This window comes from Limanda limanda, chromosome 4 (assembly GCF_963576545.1).
Source record: "Limanda limanda chromosome 4, fLimLim1.1, whole genome shotgun sequence".
Classification (NCBI taxonomy): Eukaryota; Metazoa; Chordata; class Actinopteri; order Pleuronectiformes; family Pleuronectidae; genus Limanda; species Limanda limanda.
Window position 1 is genome coordinate 22,693,825 of NC_083639.1, and position 20,815 is coordinate 22,714,639.

The 20,815-nt window shown below is 41.0% G+C and overlaps 1 protein-coding gene across 1 annotated transcript; it reads right to left on the reverse strand.

Moving 5' to 3' along the window:
• Positions 1 to 8,733: 8,733 nt before the first annotated feature.
• Positions 8,734 to 19,540, reverse strand: si:dkey-156n14.3 (zinc finger protein ZXDC). The gene is made up of 10 exons (XM_061069569.1): positions 17,626 to 19,540; positions 15,937 to 16,089; positions 15,286 to 15,364; positions 13,987 to 14,117; positions 12,858 to 13,028; positions 11,330 to 12,114; positions 10,899 to 10,986; positions 10,640 to 10,812; positions 10,222 to 10,323; positions 8,734 to 9,679 (listed from the first exon to the last, which is right to left on the reverse strand). Exons 1-10 carry the CDS (start codon positions 19,538 to 19,540, stop codon positions 9,593 to 9,595), a joined length of 3,684 nt encoding a protein of 1,227 aa, XP_060925552.1. The 3' UTR covers positions 8,734 to 9,592.
• Between the last annotated feature and the right edge of the window lie 1,275 nt (positions 19,541 to 20,815).

The window sequence follows — 20,815 nt, forward strand, 5'->3', positions numbered from 1 at the left end:
AATAATCAAACCTGAGTTAATGCGAGATAAAATAATTAGTTAAGTTAAATAAGTGATGAGTTAACTCGTAATTAACTAGTTAACTTGCCCAGCCCTAGTTATATTATATACTATATATACTGTACTATTTTTATATACTGTCTAACAATAACATTACCATCATATCATCAGTACTATTACCATCATCTTGCCACTGCACCTAATCTACCTATTTATCTACCTCAATATTTTTAATTTTATTCTATTGTATTGTATTTTATTGTATTCAAATATACCGGCTGCTATGACAACTTAATTTCCCTTCGGGGATGAATAAAGTACTCTATCTATCTATCTATCTATCTATCTATCTATCTATCTATCTATCTATCTATCTATCTATCTATCTATCTATCTATCTATCTATCTATCTATCTATCTATCTATCTATCTATCTATCTATCTATCTATCTATCTATCTATCTATCTAATCTATTTATTTTATTTTCATGTTATACTGATATGAACCTAGACATCTGAAATAAAGCTCCATTAAAACAAACTTAATTATGGCATTTAAATATTTTGATTCAATTCTTCAGTTTCATGACAACCGGGCTGAAGGTAATGTTATATGATAGCAAGTTCCGGATCACCCACTCAAAGGACCTTGTGGTGAGACAAGATCAAGAATGACAGAAATCCTGCCTCAAATTTCTCCACTGAAGAACCTACTGACAGGAAGTGTGTCAGAGGCGTCAGGTCGTTCTTGAACATGCAGTCGCGTGACATTTTCAGAGACATGTGATGGCCAGGAGATAGAGAGTGAGAGAGAGATAGTTATTTTGGGAAGGGCAGCTGCACTTAGTGTAGGTGTATAAACACAGTTGACTCAGAGGTGGCAGACTTTTACTTCTCCACCTTTCCACATTTGATCACCTGTGAAGCCATATTCTAAATGATTCCCTCTCTCCGTGCTCATTATGTTAGTGTTTAATGGAAAGTCTATTTCTGTTCCAATGGGGTTTTGTTCTGAGACTGTATTCCTGTTGAGAAAAGAATAGTGCTGACATGGTGACAGGGTAAAATAAACATCACCTACAGTAACAAACAGCTGTTTCACATGGAAACACTTAATCTCATTAAATCATATCAAGTACAAAGCAACATATTCAGCAGTAATAGCATTATGGCAACAATGTGTTGTTATAATACTGTTATAGAAATTTATTCAAGTATGATTTTTATAGTTTAGAGTATTTTAGAGCGAAAGAGATTTAGTTTACATGTGACGTATCGTGCATCCTTATATTAAAATACCCAATACAAAATAAAAGTAGCTCTAATTCTGCCAGTTCCATCATCAAAATGCTGCTAATTGTTAATATAGTGGCAATAATCTCATATGATGTGTGCATACAAGATTCTGCATGATGAGTACTCTTGCTTGGGACAAAATGACTGGTATTCGAAAACACTTCTAAATGTAATTTGGCCTCTTGGTGGCGGCAGAACAAACTCTTAACATTAACACCCATTAGTCATGTATCAGGATGGAGTTACTCTTCTTTGAGCTCTGCTTTGTTCTCCACCAGCCTCTTGCAGCTGGAAGAAATATTGATGAGAGTGCTGGAGGAGGCTGAAATGCTCTGCAGGGCTGAGGGGAACTCCCAAGTCGTAATTGTCTGTGCAAACCTGATTCTTTTCTTATTTATTGAATTGATCCATTATTGATATAAAATAGTGGTAAATGCCGCTTTAAAAAAGGATTTGAACTGCTCTCATTGTTCCTCACACAAAACAATACAACCGTATACACTGTAGTTACAGTTATATATGTATTAAAAGAAGAAATAAGAATGCATCAAATAGGATGTATGAAAACATACATTCTAAACTTTAATCAGAACTAGGTTTGTGCATGAGGATCAACAACATTTTTACTCAGTACATCAAAAAATGATGGCAAACTCTGTCCATATATAAATGAGATTTTCCTTCCAGATATTGTTCTTGTTCCTCTTTAATAAGTTAAAAATTATATCAAACTCAAGCATTTTCCTCTTAGTCGTCCCTGTTCCTTGAATAGAACGATCCTGCGTTACATCAGCTGCAGGTCTCAGCAGCCGGACGTGTCTTAAAACTGGTTTATTTATGATATCTTTCAGATCTAGTTTGCTTTGTCTTCTTCAATTTGTCACTGAAATGCCCACACTCACACATCTCGTACAGTGTGTGGCATTCAGCCATAATCACAGTGGTTCCTACTGAGGATATAATGCTCTGAACTAACCTCACAAATGTGCTTGATTTTCCATAAAATTATAGAGTGATTTCCCAAAACAGTAGGGCACTGCCATATTCAGCAAACATTACTCCATCAGGAGGAGGCAGTGTATCTTAAACTGCGACTAATACACAGTTATTCCAGCTGCAGGACGGAGCATGTGAACCAAGGTAAAACAAACTATAGCATGTGTGTGTGTGTTCATGCAGAAACACATAATCAAAACAATGCGTTTCACTTTTTTTTTTAAATTTGGGCCTTTGTGTCTTCATTAGACAGTGAAAGTAGGAGAAGGGGGGATGGGAATGACATGCAGTACAACCTGATACCCCCCCCAGACAGTTTCCTCCTGACCCCTCTGACCTCACACTATCTCCAGTGAGGTATAAAGTAAAGGGCTTGACCAGGCTCGGCAAGGGGCCTATACAGAACATGTTGCAGTAACTGGATGTTATTAGACCTACCATGTTGTGCAACAGGCAGAGCAGCATGTCTGGCTGATCCCACTTGACCTCTTAATCCAGCCATCAAATAGCTGGAGCCCCGAGACTGTCCCCGCAGGAGGGGGGGCTGGCTCACAGATTACAGGCTTGGTCCAGGGGGATGGAAATGCCGTTGATTCAAGGATTAGTCACTTTGCCCTACTTCCTCCGCTCCGTCTCTGTCTCACCAGGGATGTGTACAAGCTCTGTATTTCACATGGTTGATGTCACACTTTCTCTCCAGAGATGCTACAAGCCTGAGGAGGCGTCGGCTGTGCCAGAGATGAAGAACCTCTCTGAATCTCCCCTCATTGTCGTCTTGCTTTACATAATATTCTATTGGAGAATAAGAGCCACCCGCTGCTTACAATGATTACAACTACTTTGCTTCCATATACAAAATACCTACTCTCCTATAGTAGTATTATTGGCAATATCTGTGTTATTACAATAGTCATTACTGCTCTCTTCATCTTGAGACGTTTTCAGTTGTGTCAATACTTTACACATACAAAGCTTCAGATAGTGATTAGTTTCTCAAGTCTTCAAATTAAGTTGCCTTATCCCTCTGAGTTTAAACTCACCCAAACAAGGGATGGTTGATCAAAACCTGAGATACAGCTTTTCTACAGTAGCACAGAACCTGTTGTAGCTGGTGCCTAAGGACAGATACTAACTTTTGTAAGTGTCCCAGCGAGTCAGCATGAACAACAGTATTAATTAAACCTGTGCTGTGGCAGGTCAAAAACTCTGCTGTGACAAAGGGACTGGCAGGAGGCAGTATGCAAGAGCTGAAATTAACTGGCAGTGATTTGTTCACCAAGCAGCAGTCACATATAAGTTCAGTGCAATGAACTGCTCCCACTGAGTAGCATGAGAAATCTGATTCCACCATAAACTTTGGACTGTAATTGTATTCTTTTGCTTTTCTCCTCTTTGGACGTTTCTTTATGCAATATGCTGTTTAACCACTTCTCCTCTTTGGACGTTTCTTTATGCAATATGCTGTTTAACCACAGCTAAGGTTTACAGATCAGGAAATTCAAAATGAATGGTGGCTAGAATCCAACCAGCTGTTTGGATTTCATGGTGCTGGTAAGATACATGCTGCCTTCATGGGACACATTAAGAAGGAAGCCATTGTTAATGTTAGACAGTGAGTAACAACTGTGGCTTTCCTGCTATGACAAGTCAAAATGTCTGCTATAAAAGAAGGCTTATGGTGGACTGCAGGAATGAGTCCCAACACATGTCTTTGCATCAATACACTCTGTCCGTGTTTCTTTTCAATTGTTTTGCTTTTAATTATTTTTTTTCATCTAATCAATTAAAAGTGTTGGTAAATAATATCACCCAGGACTTTTTAAGCTTTCACAATTTTTGGCAAGAATCTAAACCGATCTACTCACCGGCCCTCCTTCACAGCCTGGTTGTTATTATACTTATTGTCTTTAAAACTTTTATCAACTTTCCAAGTGGCTTTTGCAGAAGAGGAAACTGTGTTAAATCAAGTTACAGGTTGGACGCTAAGTGGTGCTGTTTATTGTTTGATAGGCTAACATTAGCTTTTTACTTCTGTTGTTTGTAAAGATTATCTTGCTGAAAGAAACGTGACATAAGCATTTGTTTGTCACAATTCATTTTCTGTGATCATCAAAACGCCAACGAAAAAGTTTAATTCAATTCTTTTGGAAAAGGAAAAAAATTCCCTTTTAATCCAGAAGAGACCTGCAGAGTATGAAATAAAGACAGTGAAGGGTATTCTCGTTGCATGATGGGAGTTCCCCGAGCAGTATAGGCCTATAGTAACATAACCAAGACAGGGTTCAAGACCTCTTTGCCGTTTTGTTGTGGGAACCATGTTCACATCTGGGTAGGCATTTTATATACATCACCCCTCATCCCCAATCTAATATGGAGGCGACTGTGTCAGTGAGATCAGGGAAGTTCTGAAAAGGAGCTCAATGAAATGAAATGAAATTTGTATAAAACCTATATTCTCAAATCACAGTTTGCCTCATAATGGCTTAACAATCTGTACAAGATTCAACATCCCCTCCCTTAACCCTCAACTACAGTCAGGAAAAACTTCCCCCAAAAAGCGAACAATCTAGTTGTAATCATAATCCATGAGCAGCTGCCACCACAAACCATGATCCCCGATCCACAATGTGGCCACAACCGTGATCCTGGATCTGCAACAATTGAGCACAAGGACTCAGGGGAAAAACTCAAGTCAGTAACATGTATCGATGAGACATTGGTGTGATTATTGTGACATTGTTCTCTTCAAAACTACCTCAATAGACGGAAGATTTAAATGAGTTGAAGGGGGCCATTCTGACATTTTTACATTACATAACTTTTCTACAAAGCGACATACAATTAGTACATCCAACCATACAACAAGAATCATCTAAGTACATTAGCTCCAAAAGAGCAAACCCAAAAGTGCTACATGTAAGTGCAATATATAATTGCAACTAGCTTTTTTCTAAATTTGAACACCAGAGTTTGACGTTAGTTATTTGACCATCATCTTCTTAATCAAGGTGTAAGAAGAGGTGTGTCTTTAGCCTGCGGCGGAAGATGTGTCGTCTTTCTGCTGACCTGATGTCATTGTGGTGCTCGTTCCAACATTTGGAAGCCAGAACAGCAAACACTCGTGATTTTGTTGATTGGCTAGCTGTCCCTCGCAGTGAGGGAGCAGCAAGCTGATTGGTTTAACCATGTTCTGGATGTGAGCTGGGCCCGTTCGCAGCACAGTACTAGTGTCTTGAAGCAGCCTCTTCAGGGTGTGTGAAAATGCGTCCAGGTCATCTCTTCACAAATTACAAACCAAAGGACGAAACTGAAATATAACTGTACCCATGAACAATAGAGAAGCTGGAGAACTGGTGTCAACTGATGATGAAGAATGACCTTATTTGAAAAAAAGCTCATGTAAGTATAAAAACTCTATTACAATGCATACTGTGTAATACTTTCCCACATTTTATCGATCAGCAATGTGTTGATATTATTCTCAGTGAGGTTTAATAAAATGTACTTAAACAAGAACAACCTTCAACCCTGTCTCCTTTCAAATAGGATTATTAATGTGATCAAGTCCCAGCAGTAACCAACTGAAACAAAACATTTGCAGTCGCTCTCTTAGCTCTGTTATGGCCGTCACTGTTGTGTATGATTTATATTTGCTGTCATTTGTACGCTCATAAAACTAGCATGAAAATCTGCCTTGCAGATGCTCACTGTGAGTGCTTGTAAAGACCACATGGGTGATTGTAGATGTAAATAGCTTCCAGTGCTGCTCATTATCACTTGTGAATGACCGTTTGTCTTCTTGTATACGTGCAGTGAGTAAAACCGACTGCATGGAAATATTGTGCTGTTAGATCATTCTTTAACGGACAGCAGTTTCTTCTGTGCTGACCTTTGGGTTCTGTTTGTGTTCTGTGCTGATCTGTGATCAGATTTAAGCATCATGTAGGTCAGAAAACAGTTCCTAATCCAGCACCAGTTAATTATAAACCTTTTTGAACTACGTGTGTTATGTTTGTGGGTTAGTGAGCATACAAGGTCTTGCACGAACTGCATGCAGTTAGGGCAAAAGGTCAGACGGAGGCGGGTCGAAACTCAGCAGGGAAAATAGAAAACGGATTATAGTAACAATATGATCCTCCATATATATTTCAGCTAAACATCATAAGGGTTGTTATTAGTTATTAGTGTCAACAAAATGTCGCTATTTTGAAGATTAATATTAGTGCAGGTGCAAATGCATGTTTACATGTTAAACCTGCCATTAGCTCAGTGGTGCCCTCTGTGTGAAAGCCACGAGGGAAGCTCTATAGGAATAGGGCGCCATCTCCTGGTTCAGAAGTAGTACTGTGCAAGATCATGGCTTTACTTCTTTTTGGGTTTTGGGTTTTGGGTGAACTGACATTTTATCCCAGGGAGAGGGCACTGGAGTCTGAGCAGAACTGCGGAGGCAGACAGGGAGGGTAGAGCAGAAGGACCTACTTAGAAACAACTTGCAACATGTTTGTCCCAATAACAGAATATTCAGAAAGAATAGTATGAGGATTTGTGGGAAATGTGGTCCTCACTCATGAGAATCATCAGCTCTGATAATACTTTTGTAAATTAACAACGACAACATCTGTGAGAACTACTCTCTGTCTATAGAGTCACAGTCCCCTTCACTTCACCACCGTGTGTTATACTGTCATACTGTGTTAGTATTTATTGGTGGATCTGTACTCTGCCATCTTGTACATGATCATTATTGTGTTGTATATATATATATATATCTTATAATATGTTTAAATTAGTTTGAAGGGTCATCTGACCATGGACAATGGATATGGTTTCTCGAAAAAAACATAAGTAAAAAATATGTTAGAATTGCACGTAAACTTTATTGTTTCTGCTAACCGAAATGGAGGGGAGGCATATTGGAAGTTCAGAAGGGAATTTTGGAGAAAAAAAAGCATTTCCAACTATCAAGCTTCTTGACAAAATGACAGAAAAGAATCTTAAGACCTGCTCCGTCATCAGCAAAAGTGAGTGAGTAACCCAAGCACAACGCAAGGTGGTGGAGGGGGTGAAAGCAGACACAAAACTCTGGGTATATGATCCTCCTCACTGAACGCTGAAAGATGCAGGCGAGGCTCAGTGAGTTGCCCTGGGACACAAAAGTAAGTCACACAGCAACACAGGCTTGATGATGATCATCATGGACCAGTGGTAGCTAGTAGATTGTGCTTGTAGCTCCACTAGCTGTACTGGGAAAAAATTTTCTCCAGATCAGCAACAAAGGAAGTCGTGCTTGTGCACAGGACAGGGGAGCAGTGGGAGCGAGATAAATGTTTGACATAAACAGTATATGCTTACAGTACACTGATCCTCTTTCTTGGAGCCATTTATAAATAAAAGGACTTACTGCTGGTGCCTGATAATAATGAATTACAATAATCCAGTCTGGATGTAACAAAGGCGTGGACTCGTTTTTCTGCATCTTTTTGCAAAAGGACATGTCTGATTTTTTAGATATTACACAAGTGGAAAAAAAAGCGGTCCTAGAAATTTGTTTTAAGTGAGAATTAAAGGACAAATCAGGATCGAAGATCCTGACTGATTCATTGGAAGCAAGGGGAATGTCGTCTAGCGCAACTATATCATTAGTAAATGTATCTCTAAGGGGTTTAGAGCCAAGTATTATAACCTTTGTTTTATCTGAGTTTAACTAATAAACATTCATGAACTGAACTGTTCATTCATGATCTGACACCATCGATTAATAACTAAACACATGATTGTAAATTTGTAACCTAAATCATCCTAATAAAAAAAGCCGGAACAAATCCAGGTGAACTAGTTCATTTTCATCTCCATGAACTGACTTTTGAACTAGTTTGTGTTACGTGTGCACTCGCACAACACTGATGCTATCATTACCCTGCTTTACACTGTCACAGGTTGGCAGGACAATCTTAAATAAAGGCCCCAGATAGCGTACTCCAAAACCTTTAAGAAAGTTACTATTGTTAGCCACTGGAAATGCTAACACAGCTTTCTCACAGGATGTTATACTCAAAGCATAAGTGCCTGAATGTGGAGGGTGGAGCTTCTGAAGGAGCAGTCAGTGGAGGGGTGTATTTGTTTTTGGTCTAGACTAGAGTTAAAATAGCAACAGTCATTCCCCAAAATTGCTTAGCCCATCTTCAAGTGGTTTTACTGTGAAGGAAATCCCTATGGTAAAGCATTTAGCTAAAAACAGACGGGTCCTGGAAGAAAAACTCGACTGAAAGAATCTGACGAGATTCTGACAAACTATTGCGCAATGCCTTCACCCAGGAAAACTCCGGGCTGAGACTTCTGCTAAAGAGAGGCTTCTGTATGATACTGAAATAAAGGTCTGAATACTAAATGAAATGAGACATTTAAATTACAACAATAAATAAAAAAATCCAAACATGTCAATTTTGTTCACTTTGTCATTAGGGTTAAGAGCAAAGTACTTTATACAAATAAACTTATAACCACAACACAGAGGGAGTACAGCATGAAGGGGTCTGAATATTTTCTAACCCATTGTATCTTTCATTAGCTCAAGATGAAAACACTGCATCATAAATGAATAGAAATGAAGAGTTCTCAACAAACTGCTGTGATTGTGCTTTAATTGTTTAACCCATCTGTGTTTGGCTCAGCCATTATGTAAACCCACAGCTAAATAATAAATAAACAAACAGATGAGATTATTACAGAAAGGTATCAACTTATTATATAATGTAAATAGACACATGATCAGGCATGTTTTCAACATGATCCTACTACCAACATAGAAAAATAAATCTAACAAAACTTGAGATTGAAATGGCACCAAATAAAGCAGGTAACCTTCCGGTGGAGGTGTGCACGGCGTGAGGCGTCTGTAAGGCAACTGGAGCGTAGACGGCACACTGAGTGTGCATGAGTGGCAATGTGGCACCATGGAATAGACACCGAAGCTGCGAACACCCACAGGACAGAGCAGTAAGAGCCACTGGCATGTCAGTGCTCTCAGGCCCGATTTTGGTACAAAACTGGACTTTAGAAACAAACACTATCATAATAAACTTCTGAACAAAGAATTCTCAAATTCTCTTCTCAAGGTGCATTATCTGTGACATCATGTCCACCCCCTCCTCAAACATATTGACCATGTCCAAAAAGGCTTTTAAAGTCCTGGCAAAACAAGGGCCAACTGTTTGATGGAGACAAATCTCTCAGGTGTGTTGATGTAAACTGTGGACAGTGATGAGGAGCCAGAGAGAACTCTGACCAGCAGCTCTACTGCTCACTCCAGGTCCTGCAGGTTGATTGTGCTTCCTGTGAACTGGGAGTTGTCGGAGCCGTTGTCATCCTCGGCCATCACTGAAGGTTCCTGTGAACATAGGAGTCACAGAGCTCAGCTGTCTGACACAAGTACTGTCGTGATATCCTGGTTATAATAAAAAGCTAGTTATTGATATTATGTAATTAATAACCATACATAATATTATTATCTTCACGCAAACTTTATATAGATTCTGTAAAAATGTCATTATTCAGTTGAAATTTGATATAATATCACAATATCACAATATCATATTGTGACAGCTCTAATCATTGTTACTAGTAGTTTGGCCACTGCATTGACACAATGTGGAGAAATCCAACTGTGCTTTCAAATGAGTACGAATAAATATAAATACACTGTTTACATCAGCTGTCAGGTCAATCATAGTTTAGTATTATTTTTACTTGTTTCTGTTCTTTTCTTCTTGTTTCGTCTACATTTATGACTGTTTTTTTTTTAAAAGTGTTTTTGGCATCACAACTTTTAACTATGTCTTGATATGTGCATGAGTGTTTGATTTGCTGTGAAATATAACCTGACTGTATCACAAAGTGGATTAAAGGCATGAGAGGCAGAAGATGTCTCACCTGTAAAATGTTGACAGGCAGGTCGACAGTGAGCTGAGAGTGGGAGCTGGAGGGCTGAGAGCTCAGCTGAAAGGCCAGATCTCCATCACTGGCTGGGTCATCCTGCATGAACACACACACACAGTTTCAGCATGTCTGTCAACAGAAACTTTGCCTCATGCGATTATTCAATACAGTCACCTCTTTTAGAATAACCTGCACAACACAAGTCATCCTCATATATTACTTAAAACCGGGAGACACATTCAGGTTGAACCCTCATTTTCAATGGTGCCGAGGTACAGCAATACAACTATACAGGGAATAAATTACATTTAAGTCAAAAATAAATTTCAAATATGTCAGAAATTAAATGTAATATCAGGTGGCTTCATCGGACCTACAAAATGTATTGTAACCAGATATTTGGGGACCTCACCTGGAGCAGCTGAATCTGGACATACTGGGCCCCTGTGACCGGGTCTCGCAGAGTCAGTCCCCCATTAGCTGCTGCAGCTCCCTCACCGTAACGAGCACCAGAGGGAGCCAGGGATCCAGGAGCAATAGCTGCCTTAGCTCCTTTGGTTTTTCTTTGACACAACCCTGAAGTGCCTGGATTTGACAACGACAACTTATCACTTACTGTTTGCTGATTTTTATTTTTTTGAATGAGCAGTACTAAATGATGAGTGTGTTACCAGAGGAGGCTGATGGGCCTCTTTGTTTCTTCTTCTTCTTGGCCAGCTGGATGGCTCTATAGTCAGTCCTGGCTGAACCTCCACTCTCCTAATGCACAAATGGGAATCATTTTAGAACTGAATCACTTTATGTTCACTATCAATTATTCTACCATTATCTAGATATTGGATTTGTGGTCTAGAAATGCTTACAAATTGTTAAATGTGTATAAATAATAATTATGCATAGTTCATGGTGTATCTTGAAATATACCAACGGTACAAGAACCAAAGGATTCATAGACGGCTAAGACGTTTGTGCCATTTACAAAAAGTATCACTGCAAGCAAACGTTTTTCATTCTTTCAGAATTGCACAGAAGAGGGAGATTTTAAATAGTTCAATTTCTGATTAAAGACAATAATGTATCAGTCTGAAATATGGCTACTCACAAGGAAGCTGCTTGGTGACACAGCGTTGAGTTCTGGGTCTTTCTGAGGGCTGAAGTTGTTGCTGTGAGTAGGGAAAACAAACTGGGTGAGGACTTTTCCTCCTTCTGGAGGCCCCAACACCTCCACACAGCCCAGCAGTGGTCCCGTTCCCCCCTGACCAGCAACCTCAACCACCGTAGAGGGTGAGGTCAGCAGCTCCGCCACAGGAGCCACGGCCAGGGTAGCTGTGGCCTCCACGCTGAGGGCGCTGGAGGAGCTGAGCGGGTGGTGCAGAGTGGGGTCCAAAGAGGATCCAGCACCCTGCATGGTAAGAGCTGTAAGGGTTCCTAGGGCCTCTGGGGTAACTGTCTGCACATCATCTAGGTTCAGGGTGCCCTGTGGGGGCAGGACATCGCCGACTGTTCCCTCCAGACTATGGTGGGGGGCCATGTCAGCACTGGCTGTTAAAATAAGAGGTTCCTCAGTCTTGGCCATGGCAGTGCTAGAGCTGCTACAAAGAGTGGCCCCAACTGAGGAGGGGTCAATGGTCAGGATGCCTGAGCTGACCAGCGAGAGGTCCATTGTGAAGGTGCCGTTCGAGCCGCTACTGCTGACAGGAATTCCCATGCCAATACCATTGGTGGGTGCAGTGCCTCCGGGCACAGCAGAGAAAAGAGAGCTGAGGTCCAAGTGGGTCAACTGGTCGCCCCCGGCAATACCAGGCCCAGCAACTGTTGTTGAGGTTGAGCTGATGAGCTCGCTACTGGGGGTCAAGGTGGGCGTGGTCTCCATTTGGTTCAAAACATCTGGGATGGAGGAGAGGGGAAAGAGTGTAAGCATTGTTCCCACAGCATCTATTGGAATAAATTGTTTAGTAGAGTTATATATCCACTGTGCATGACCCTTCATATGACTACTGCTCTCTGATGATATGAACAAGTGCTAGCCTACAAATACCTGGTGTGTCATATAAAATACAAAAATAAAATCATACATATACACCTCTTTCTATCATTCTGTGCCACTGCACTCAAGAACATTTCTATAAATTATTGTCCATCTATAATGTAATATGAATACATATTACATAGTACTTTGTTTTTTACTATTATATTGCCTACTTCATTCCATTTCCATACTTTCTTGTGTTCACTTGTCTACCTCATTTTGACCATCTGCTTCTGTAATCAATTCCCCCCGAAATTAATTGGAATACCCTCCAAAAATCTGAGAATACCTTGAGCTGTGAGATTATTCTGTACTGCTGTTCAATATTTACAGATTTCATAATTCATGAAGAATTTTCAGAATTCCTCATCAAAACTGTCACAACTACATACACAAATTCTAAATTGCATAGCTTTTTTTTAATGCACTGCATAATGCATGTATTTATCTGCCAAGTCTGTGTCCTGTGGTGGCATATATTACATTTATACAATTTCTTGTAATTTAGTCATAAGTGGTATTACCATGACACCTTGATCTCCTTATAAAAAAAACATCAAGTGTATTTCTTTTAAGGTTATGATTAGTCAAAGTCACTAACCAGGGCTGAGGTGGTGGTGTTTGAGCATGTGACTCTTCAGACTGCTGCGGGAGGAGAAGTGCTTGGAGCAGTTGGCCACAGGACAGCGGGTCCTCAGGGTGCTGCTGTCCTGCTTATGCTTCTTGGAGTGGATGTACAGGCTGCTGCGTGCTGAGAACTTTGCATTACAGCCTGAGAAATAACACAAGGACTAAACATGTCAAAACATGATCAACTGAGAAAAAGAGAAAATTGATCTTGTGTATTTAACGAGGTTGTAAAACCAAGTGGAAGAACATTTTTAGCTTGTCTCCAACTGATCAAACAGGTCCATTTCATTTTAATAAAGCACGTACAGTATAACTACGGCTGAGCGATATGGCCTTAAACAAATATCGATATATTTTTATGATATATCGCGATATATTTGAAATGGCTTACCTAACAGAAGTACGGATTTACGACGGCCCCTGAACGCAGCTCATAGATATCATAGATATCAGCGAACAATTAAACATAAAACACGTAAGTGACCTCTTTTCGAGTCAAATGTAAAAGTCTGGGCCTTCTGATCATTGATCAACTGTGGATCATAGAAGAAACTCGTGTGGTTTGTTCAACTGTTTCACTGAGTGTAGCGGAGTAAGTGGGGGCGGGGCTTTGGGGCCTGTGTGTGTGAACACAGCTCGCTCTGAACACAGACACACACACACAAGCCTCCCCTCTCACTGGAGTGAACGCTGCTCACGTTCATCATTTGTAATTGAATTAGTTCGGTTCAGCGTCCACCAGGAATATGAACAAACCGCCAATAACCGTCTCTGAACACTGGGACTCTTCACTTTCTTTCTCTTCTTGCTCTCTGAGTGTCTTCCCTCTTCTCCTGATTCAAAAAAAGCACATGTGCATAGGAGATTCTGGATGGGCGGGGAAGTGAAAGTCTGCTGTGAAAGGGACACGAGAAGAGAGAGCTAGAGAAGCGATACTCAGAGTTCCATGCTGCCGCCTTAAAACATTCACGTTAAACTTTATACTCGATGGTTTCGATAGTAATTTTATACATTGCATGTGGTACAAGCCGCGGTTCATCGAGTATAGTTGATATACCAGTAACCATTGACTTTCTCCCAGCAGAACATGTGACTCCTACCTTCTGCATGGCAGTGGAAGGGCTTGGTGCCCAGATGGGTGATACTGTGGCCCTTGAGGTGCTCCGCCCGGGTAAAGGACTTGCCACAGCCCTCCTCCGTACAGACAAAGCGACGGTCATCATCATGTTTCCTGATTAACATAAAGAACAGGGTTGGGGTCAGTGAAACCCTCTCATACTAAGTGGGCGGACCAACAGCAACAGTGGACATTGACACTGATCTCAGATAGTCATGTTTAATGCAGAAAATGCAGAATTGATTATTTGGTAGGTAAATTCATTTTCTTGCACAATGCTTTATATTTATTACAGATATCTGCAACTTAGTTATGATGATAACCCCAGTTTCAGATAGCTACAATTGAATTCTCACTAGTCCTCATCAAAGTTTAAGATGTCTTACATTCACTTAAATTCAGAACACCTTACATTTAGTTTGAACTAGCCAGCATGGCGTTTCAGATATCATGAACTTGAATTAACGATTATAATATAACATAATCAAATACCATAATTCAACTGATAATGAGAAACCAGACAAAAAAGAATGATAAATGTAGCTTGAATCATACTATGTAATTCAATATATAAAATTGGAGTTTTGAGTAGTTCAAACTGATTCAAAGATATTGTTTTGAAGTAAAAATATGTTTTATATATATATATTATACAAAAGTTATTACTAGTCTCAGTGAAAGCACGACCAGTCAAAATTAAACTGTTGATAATGTAATTGTTTATTCAGGATAGTCAAACTTGGCTGAGAAGGTCAAAAGGTCTTGCTGACTGTGTCTGACAGAGAGCTGTCTGTGTGACAGGTGTATCTATCTCTCTCTCACACAGTCTCTGTCACTCACTGCACTGAGTTGAATTCATGTCTGTATTTACACAAAACATCTTCCAGCAGGTTTTTTTTGTGCTTAAAAAAACCCCGCTGTGTTACGTTACAACCTCAAACAACCCTTGTGTGAAGCTGATTTCACATGATGCAGCGATACAACATCACTGCAGTATGAACCTTAAGTTGTTTAAGATCCTCCAGTTAACCGAGAGAAGATGAAAAGCTGCAAAAAAAGTTTTTCTTCAGTGATGTTGTGGTGCTGTTCCATGTGAAATCATTTTTAGTTAACGCTCTTCTTTGCACACTTTAATGTAAATTGTATCCACACTTGTAATGACTTGTAACTATCCGCTAGATCTCTCGCAGTGTTTACCTCAGTCGTCACATGAGCTACACAATGCACAGAATTATTCTCACAATACACATTACTTATTAAAATCACTTATTTGACAACTTACCGTTTGTGTCGCAGCAACTTGGACATGCTGGTGAAAGACCAAGCACAGCCCTCAGAGTCGCAGACAAACGGCCTCTCACCTGCGAACAGGAAACTGGGTGTATTTACAGTGAACATGATCGGAGTCCCCAGGCATTAAACATGAAATTCAAATTCCCAGTTTGAGATATAAACCAAGTACGATTACCGTTAAAACAAAGATTTTTTCTGCTATCATTATGATGATTAATAAGCTTTACAGAAGCCCAGGATATTGGTATTAAATTACTTTCTTGACTTATTTAAGCCCAATTGAAAATACATTCAAGGCCATAACTTTTCCTCTCTAAAATTCAAAAACATTCATGAATTTCAAGGACTTATGAAAGGCATGTATGCAGTCCAGTTGAGATATATTCTTAGTTGTGTAATGTTTTGGATATGTGCAGCATTAAGAGCTCTTCTCCACTGAAAAAAGAGAACAAAGAGCAGCACAGACAGAATCATGTGATTGAAGAATAACTTGTTGACAGCATCCAATGTCTGTTTTGCCTCTTTGACTATTGTAGAAACAGGAAGTCACCATTCACGGATCCTGTAGGTCCAGACTAAGAGTAATGTGTGGGGGTGGTTGGCGGCGACAATGCTACTGACACTTCTAGTGTGTGCTTACCCGTGTGACTCCTCATGTGGATCTTGAGGCGACAGGCCTTGTCGTACGTCTTATCGCAGCCTGGGTAGCTGCAGGTGAAGTGGCCTGTTTCTCTGAAGTGAGTGCGATTATGGGAGAAGAGGGCACTGAAGGTGATGAACGTTTTCTCACAGCCTGTAGAGGAAAGTACATTTTTTGCAACAGGAGTATAATAACAACTATTGATTTTGACTTGACTGTGAACTGTGGTTTTCTAGCAACACTTTACTTAAGACCATACCAGTGTTTTTGCAAAAGAATCTAAACATACCCAAGCACTAGCTTTGCATCGCCTACATGCAGACAACAATAAAGCATAGCCTACTTTTTGTTTATTTCAAAGTTAAAATAATGAATGAACTTTAATTCATTATATTTAATTTACCTTTAATTTATTGTTTAAAAGTAGCCTAGGTGGCATACATTTCTTAATCTGTCAGTTTGTGTGCAGTTTACAGGGGCTATACAATAATAGGGCACATTCTTATTTATTTTCTCTATTGGCTACCCGGCAGTCATTAAGTTAATGTTAATATTTGAAATAAAACTTGTAAAGCTCTAAGTGAATTTGACTGTGTTGTATTTGTACTATGATTCAACTTTTTTCCATGGTCCAATATTTAAGAAAAATAATAACCAAAAGAAATCGCAGGAAATCGTAATATCGAATCGCAATACTTACAGAATCGCAATACATATCGTATCGCCACCCAAGTATCGTGATAGTATCGTATCGGGTCCCTGCCGATTCCCGTCCCTAGTGGACATTAGTGGTGGGGGAAAAAAATCGATTCTGTTCAGTGTCGCAATATTTTGCGCCCGCGATTATATCGCTTATATCGCTTATATACTGTAGCACAAAGTATTGCAATATTTTTTTTTTAATATTTATTTACAATTATATATGTAACAGCCCCTGGCTGGCAAAGCATGACGAGGAGAGTTTCAGAGTTTAAAAGATACCTAGTGTGTATGAGGAAAGGATGTTCTCCACTGCAGGAGATATAGTAACGGCCCAGAGGAGCACTTTAACATCTGAGCATGTTGACCAACTCCTTTTTCTGAACAAAAATGCCAATATTCCCAAATGAATTTAACATTTTGGGTCATGACCTTGCAGCCAACTAGACTGGACTCTAGTAGTACACATTTGTTTATTTTTCTCAATTTGATTGAAGCTCTAGGTTACTCTTATTTATATGATTATTCTCAGGTTAATGTTACTCTATTATGTCTGCTTGATGCTACTGTATTGTATTTAAATAATTGTAAGTTATGTGCTGGGAGCTCAGCGTTCATGTGAGAGGTCTCCTATTCAGAAAATAATTACAAAGGTCCTGTGTCCTGAATGTTCAAACACAGTTTTTGCACTTCAGTTAATGTGTAGAAGACAATGTTGTTCGCAGAATTAAATGTGACATTTGAAGTGAGTTGAGCAGTTTTATTTTCCTCATTTTTTGTAATGCCTTTGAATAATATGGGGGACATGAATCGCAATATATCGCAGAATCGAATCGCAATACTTGCAGTATCGCAATATATCGCAGAATCGCGATACTATTGAATCGTGGCCCAAATATCGCAATACTATTGAAACATCACATTTTTGCCAATTCCCGTCCCTAGTGGACATTTGGAGGCTGTAATTGTAAAACGAGCTTGTTGTGTTACCTGGGAATTCACACTTGTGCGGCCTCTGCGGCTCGAAGTGGACCCTCTGGTGATTGGTGAGTCGTGCGGCGCTGCGAAACCTCTCGCTGCAGATCTCACAGATGAAGGAGTTGTCATGCTCGTGGACTTTGACGTGAGCCTTCAGGTTATAAACGGTGGTGAAACGCCGCCCGCAGCCTTCAAACTGGCAGGTATGTGGCCGCTGCTTGTCGTGGGACTGGTGATGTCGCTTGAGCTTGTAAGAGGTCGCAAACGCCCAGCCGCAGCCCTCCACAAGGCACTGGTGGGGCCGAGGATCCTCTGCATGGTTCAGGAGGTGAACCTTGAGTTTCTGACGGGTGTCAAAGGTGCTGGAGCAGCCTGGCTCTGGGCAGCAGAAAGATGCCACTGTCTCCTTCTTGGACCGGAATGGTGGCACGGCGTGGAAGTCCTCGCCTGCCACGGTTAACCTGGGGGCCGGGGTGACCAGGTCAGCTTCTGTCACTGCACAGAGGACCCCTGGCTCTTGCTTGATGATGGCACAGGAGTCCAGAGAGGTGCCCAGAGAGGATAGCGAGCAGTCATCCGCCAGAGCCAGCTCAGAGTCACTCACTGACAAACCAGCTCTTGGCTCTTCCTGCTGACTGCTGCTGCTGGAGACTGCCAATGTGCTGATCTTCCCGATGGACTTAGTGCCACTTTCATAGTTGAGAAGAACAATATCCTCATGGTCCTTCATGCCCAGATGCTCCTTCAGGCTCACCATGTCGTCCTCCTTGTGCACATGGCCCTCCGGTGGGGCCGCCAGGGTCAGGATCCCGTTCTCTATGGTCACTACGATGCTTTGGTTGTTTATCATGATAGTTCCGGAAAAGGTTTCGCTGGCGGGCGGACTCGAGGAGGCCGTGCCGGGGTCCGCATCGCCCTGGAGCCCGGAGGAGTCCGAAATAAAGTCCATGGCTTCCGGGATCAAGCCGCTGCTGCTCTCGTCGCTTCGGGCCTGCGGAGAAAGCGCCAGTTTACCTCCATCGTTTTCCGTGCAAATCTGCCCACATATCTTATCGCCATATTTGTTTGTCAGAACCACGTCCTCCACAGTGCGGTGACACACAGCGGCACAGCTCCCGTTCAGCACATTGAGAACATGCTCCGTTCTGCTGGGGGTCTGGGGGTCCGCACAGGTCAGGCTGTCGCCGGGCAGAGGCTCGCAGACAAGAAGGTCGCTCCCGTTCCCCACCTCCATGAAGGGACGCGCTTTGCACCACTCCTGCTTCTTACCCTTCACTTTACCGCCGCCCATACATGGTTCTACATCCGCCCCGGGGTTGCTCTGCTCGCCGTTGCCATCCTCTTGAAGCACGTTGACAACCACGTATACCTCCGGGGGGCTTCCGAGGCTTCTCTGCGGGGCAGCGGGGGCTCGGCTGCCGGGTGGAGGCTGCTGGAAGGCGGCGTCCTCCCGCTGCTGCTGCTGCCGTAAACCTGGCGGTGGTAACGCTAGCTGCCGCTGCTGCTGCTCCGGTTCCTCTTCCCCTTCGAACAGGGGCAGCGCCATTTGCATTCCGCAGTTCTCCACCCCGAGTCTCCAGGTGCTTCTGACGGACTCCTGGGAACCGAGTAGGGCGTTTAGCTCGTTTTGTTTCTCCGTGTTCACGTTAATGAGCCCGATACTTTGTTTGAGACCCTTCGTCGTATGCTTCGGTTTGCTAGCAGGCTCAAACCCCGTCCCGCTGCCATCTTCCGCCAGCAGGCGAGACGCAGACGTCCTCGGCCTGCTGCTGCTGCTGTTGTTGTTGTTGTTGTCTCTGTGTGGTTCACACGGATCCCGCTGAGCTCTCGGTCCTGCCGCCGAGCGAAGGGGGGACGGAGTGGATCCATGGAGGGCGCCATGTTGAGAGTGGATGTTTTGGGCATCAGATAGCCCCTGAATTTCCATCTTGGTATCCCTGTAGCAGCGACACACAAAAGGCCCGCCCTAGTACACACACTCACACACACACACACTCACACACGTACACGTTAGTAGGTGACTTGTTGGTTTGGGTCTTTTCATAAGTGATAACAACAAGAGAAATACATATTTTAATTTATACCCTGTACAACACTCCGCTCCATATACACTTTCTTCACATCATATGTGATATGTGTTCATATAAGCCATATTGATATTATATATCATTTTATACAATAATATTGTCCTTTGCACACTCTGTCTACATATTCGTACACTCATAGTATATTATATTACCTATTGTATAGTCAAATACTTATATTCATACCTCTACTATATATCATATATTATATCATACTCTGTATATTCTTTGTATACATAAGTCTATATACACATATTTATACATGTGTACATGTTATAATTACTATTATTATATCACTATTAGTATTATTATTATATATACTGTTGCTGCAATTATTACTATATACTGCTTTTATATTGGTATAATTACTATCATATATAAATATATATTATGTTATATTATATGCTATATATACTGTACTATTCTTATATACTGTCTAACAATAACATTACCATCATATCATCAGTACTATTAACATCATCTTGCCACTGCACCTTATCTACCTATTTTATTTTATCTTGTGCTTCTGTTTTTTATTCTTTCTACCTCAATATTTTTTATTTTATTCTATTGTATTGTATTTTATTGTATTCAAATATACCGGCTGCTATGACAACTTAATTTCCCTTCGGGGATGAATAAAGTACTCTATATATCTATCTATCACATATTCAACCATATAGTGTCAGGACCAAAGATCTGGTATATATGTATTCTAAATTATGTATATATGTATTTATATACACATTGTCCACCTACCTCATGTACACAAAGTATCCTGTGATAACTTTTCCATATTTCTTCTAGCATCTGCACTCTGCATCTTTGCACTATTTCTCCATGTTATTGTCATTTCTGTTGTGTCTTACTTTCATATATATAAATGTTATATTTGTACATAGGTACATGTTTGCTGAACCTTGTTCTGCTTAGTTGTCCTGATAATTGTCTATTTCTGTACATGTACATTAAGCAATGTACAGAGTCAATTTCATTGTATGTATAGGCATAACCCTAACCCTAGCAGCGACACACAAAAGGCCCGCCCTAGTACACACACTCACACACGCGCGCGCGCACACACTCACACACGTACACGTTAGTAGGTGACTTGTTGG

Coding starts and splice junctions, on each gene's coding strand:
- si:dkey-156n14.3 (XM_061069569.1), bottom strand. CDS start 19,540: ATGGAAATTCAGGGGCTATCTGATGCCCAAAACATCCACTCTCAACAT. Junction 13,029..13,986: donor CTTCCACTGCCATGCAGAAG/GTAGGAGTCACA, acceptor GTTATTTCTCAG/GCTGTAATGCAAAGTTCTCA. Junction 12,115..12,857: donor ACACCACCACCTCAGCCCTG/GTTAGTGACTTT, acceptor CCTCCATCCCAG/ATGTTTTGAACCAAATGGAG.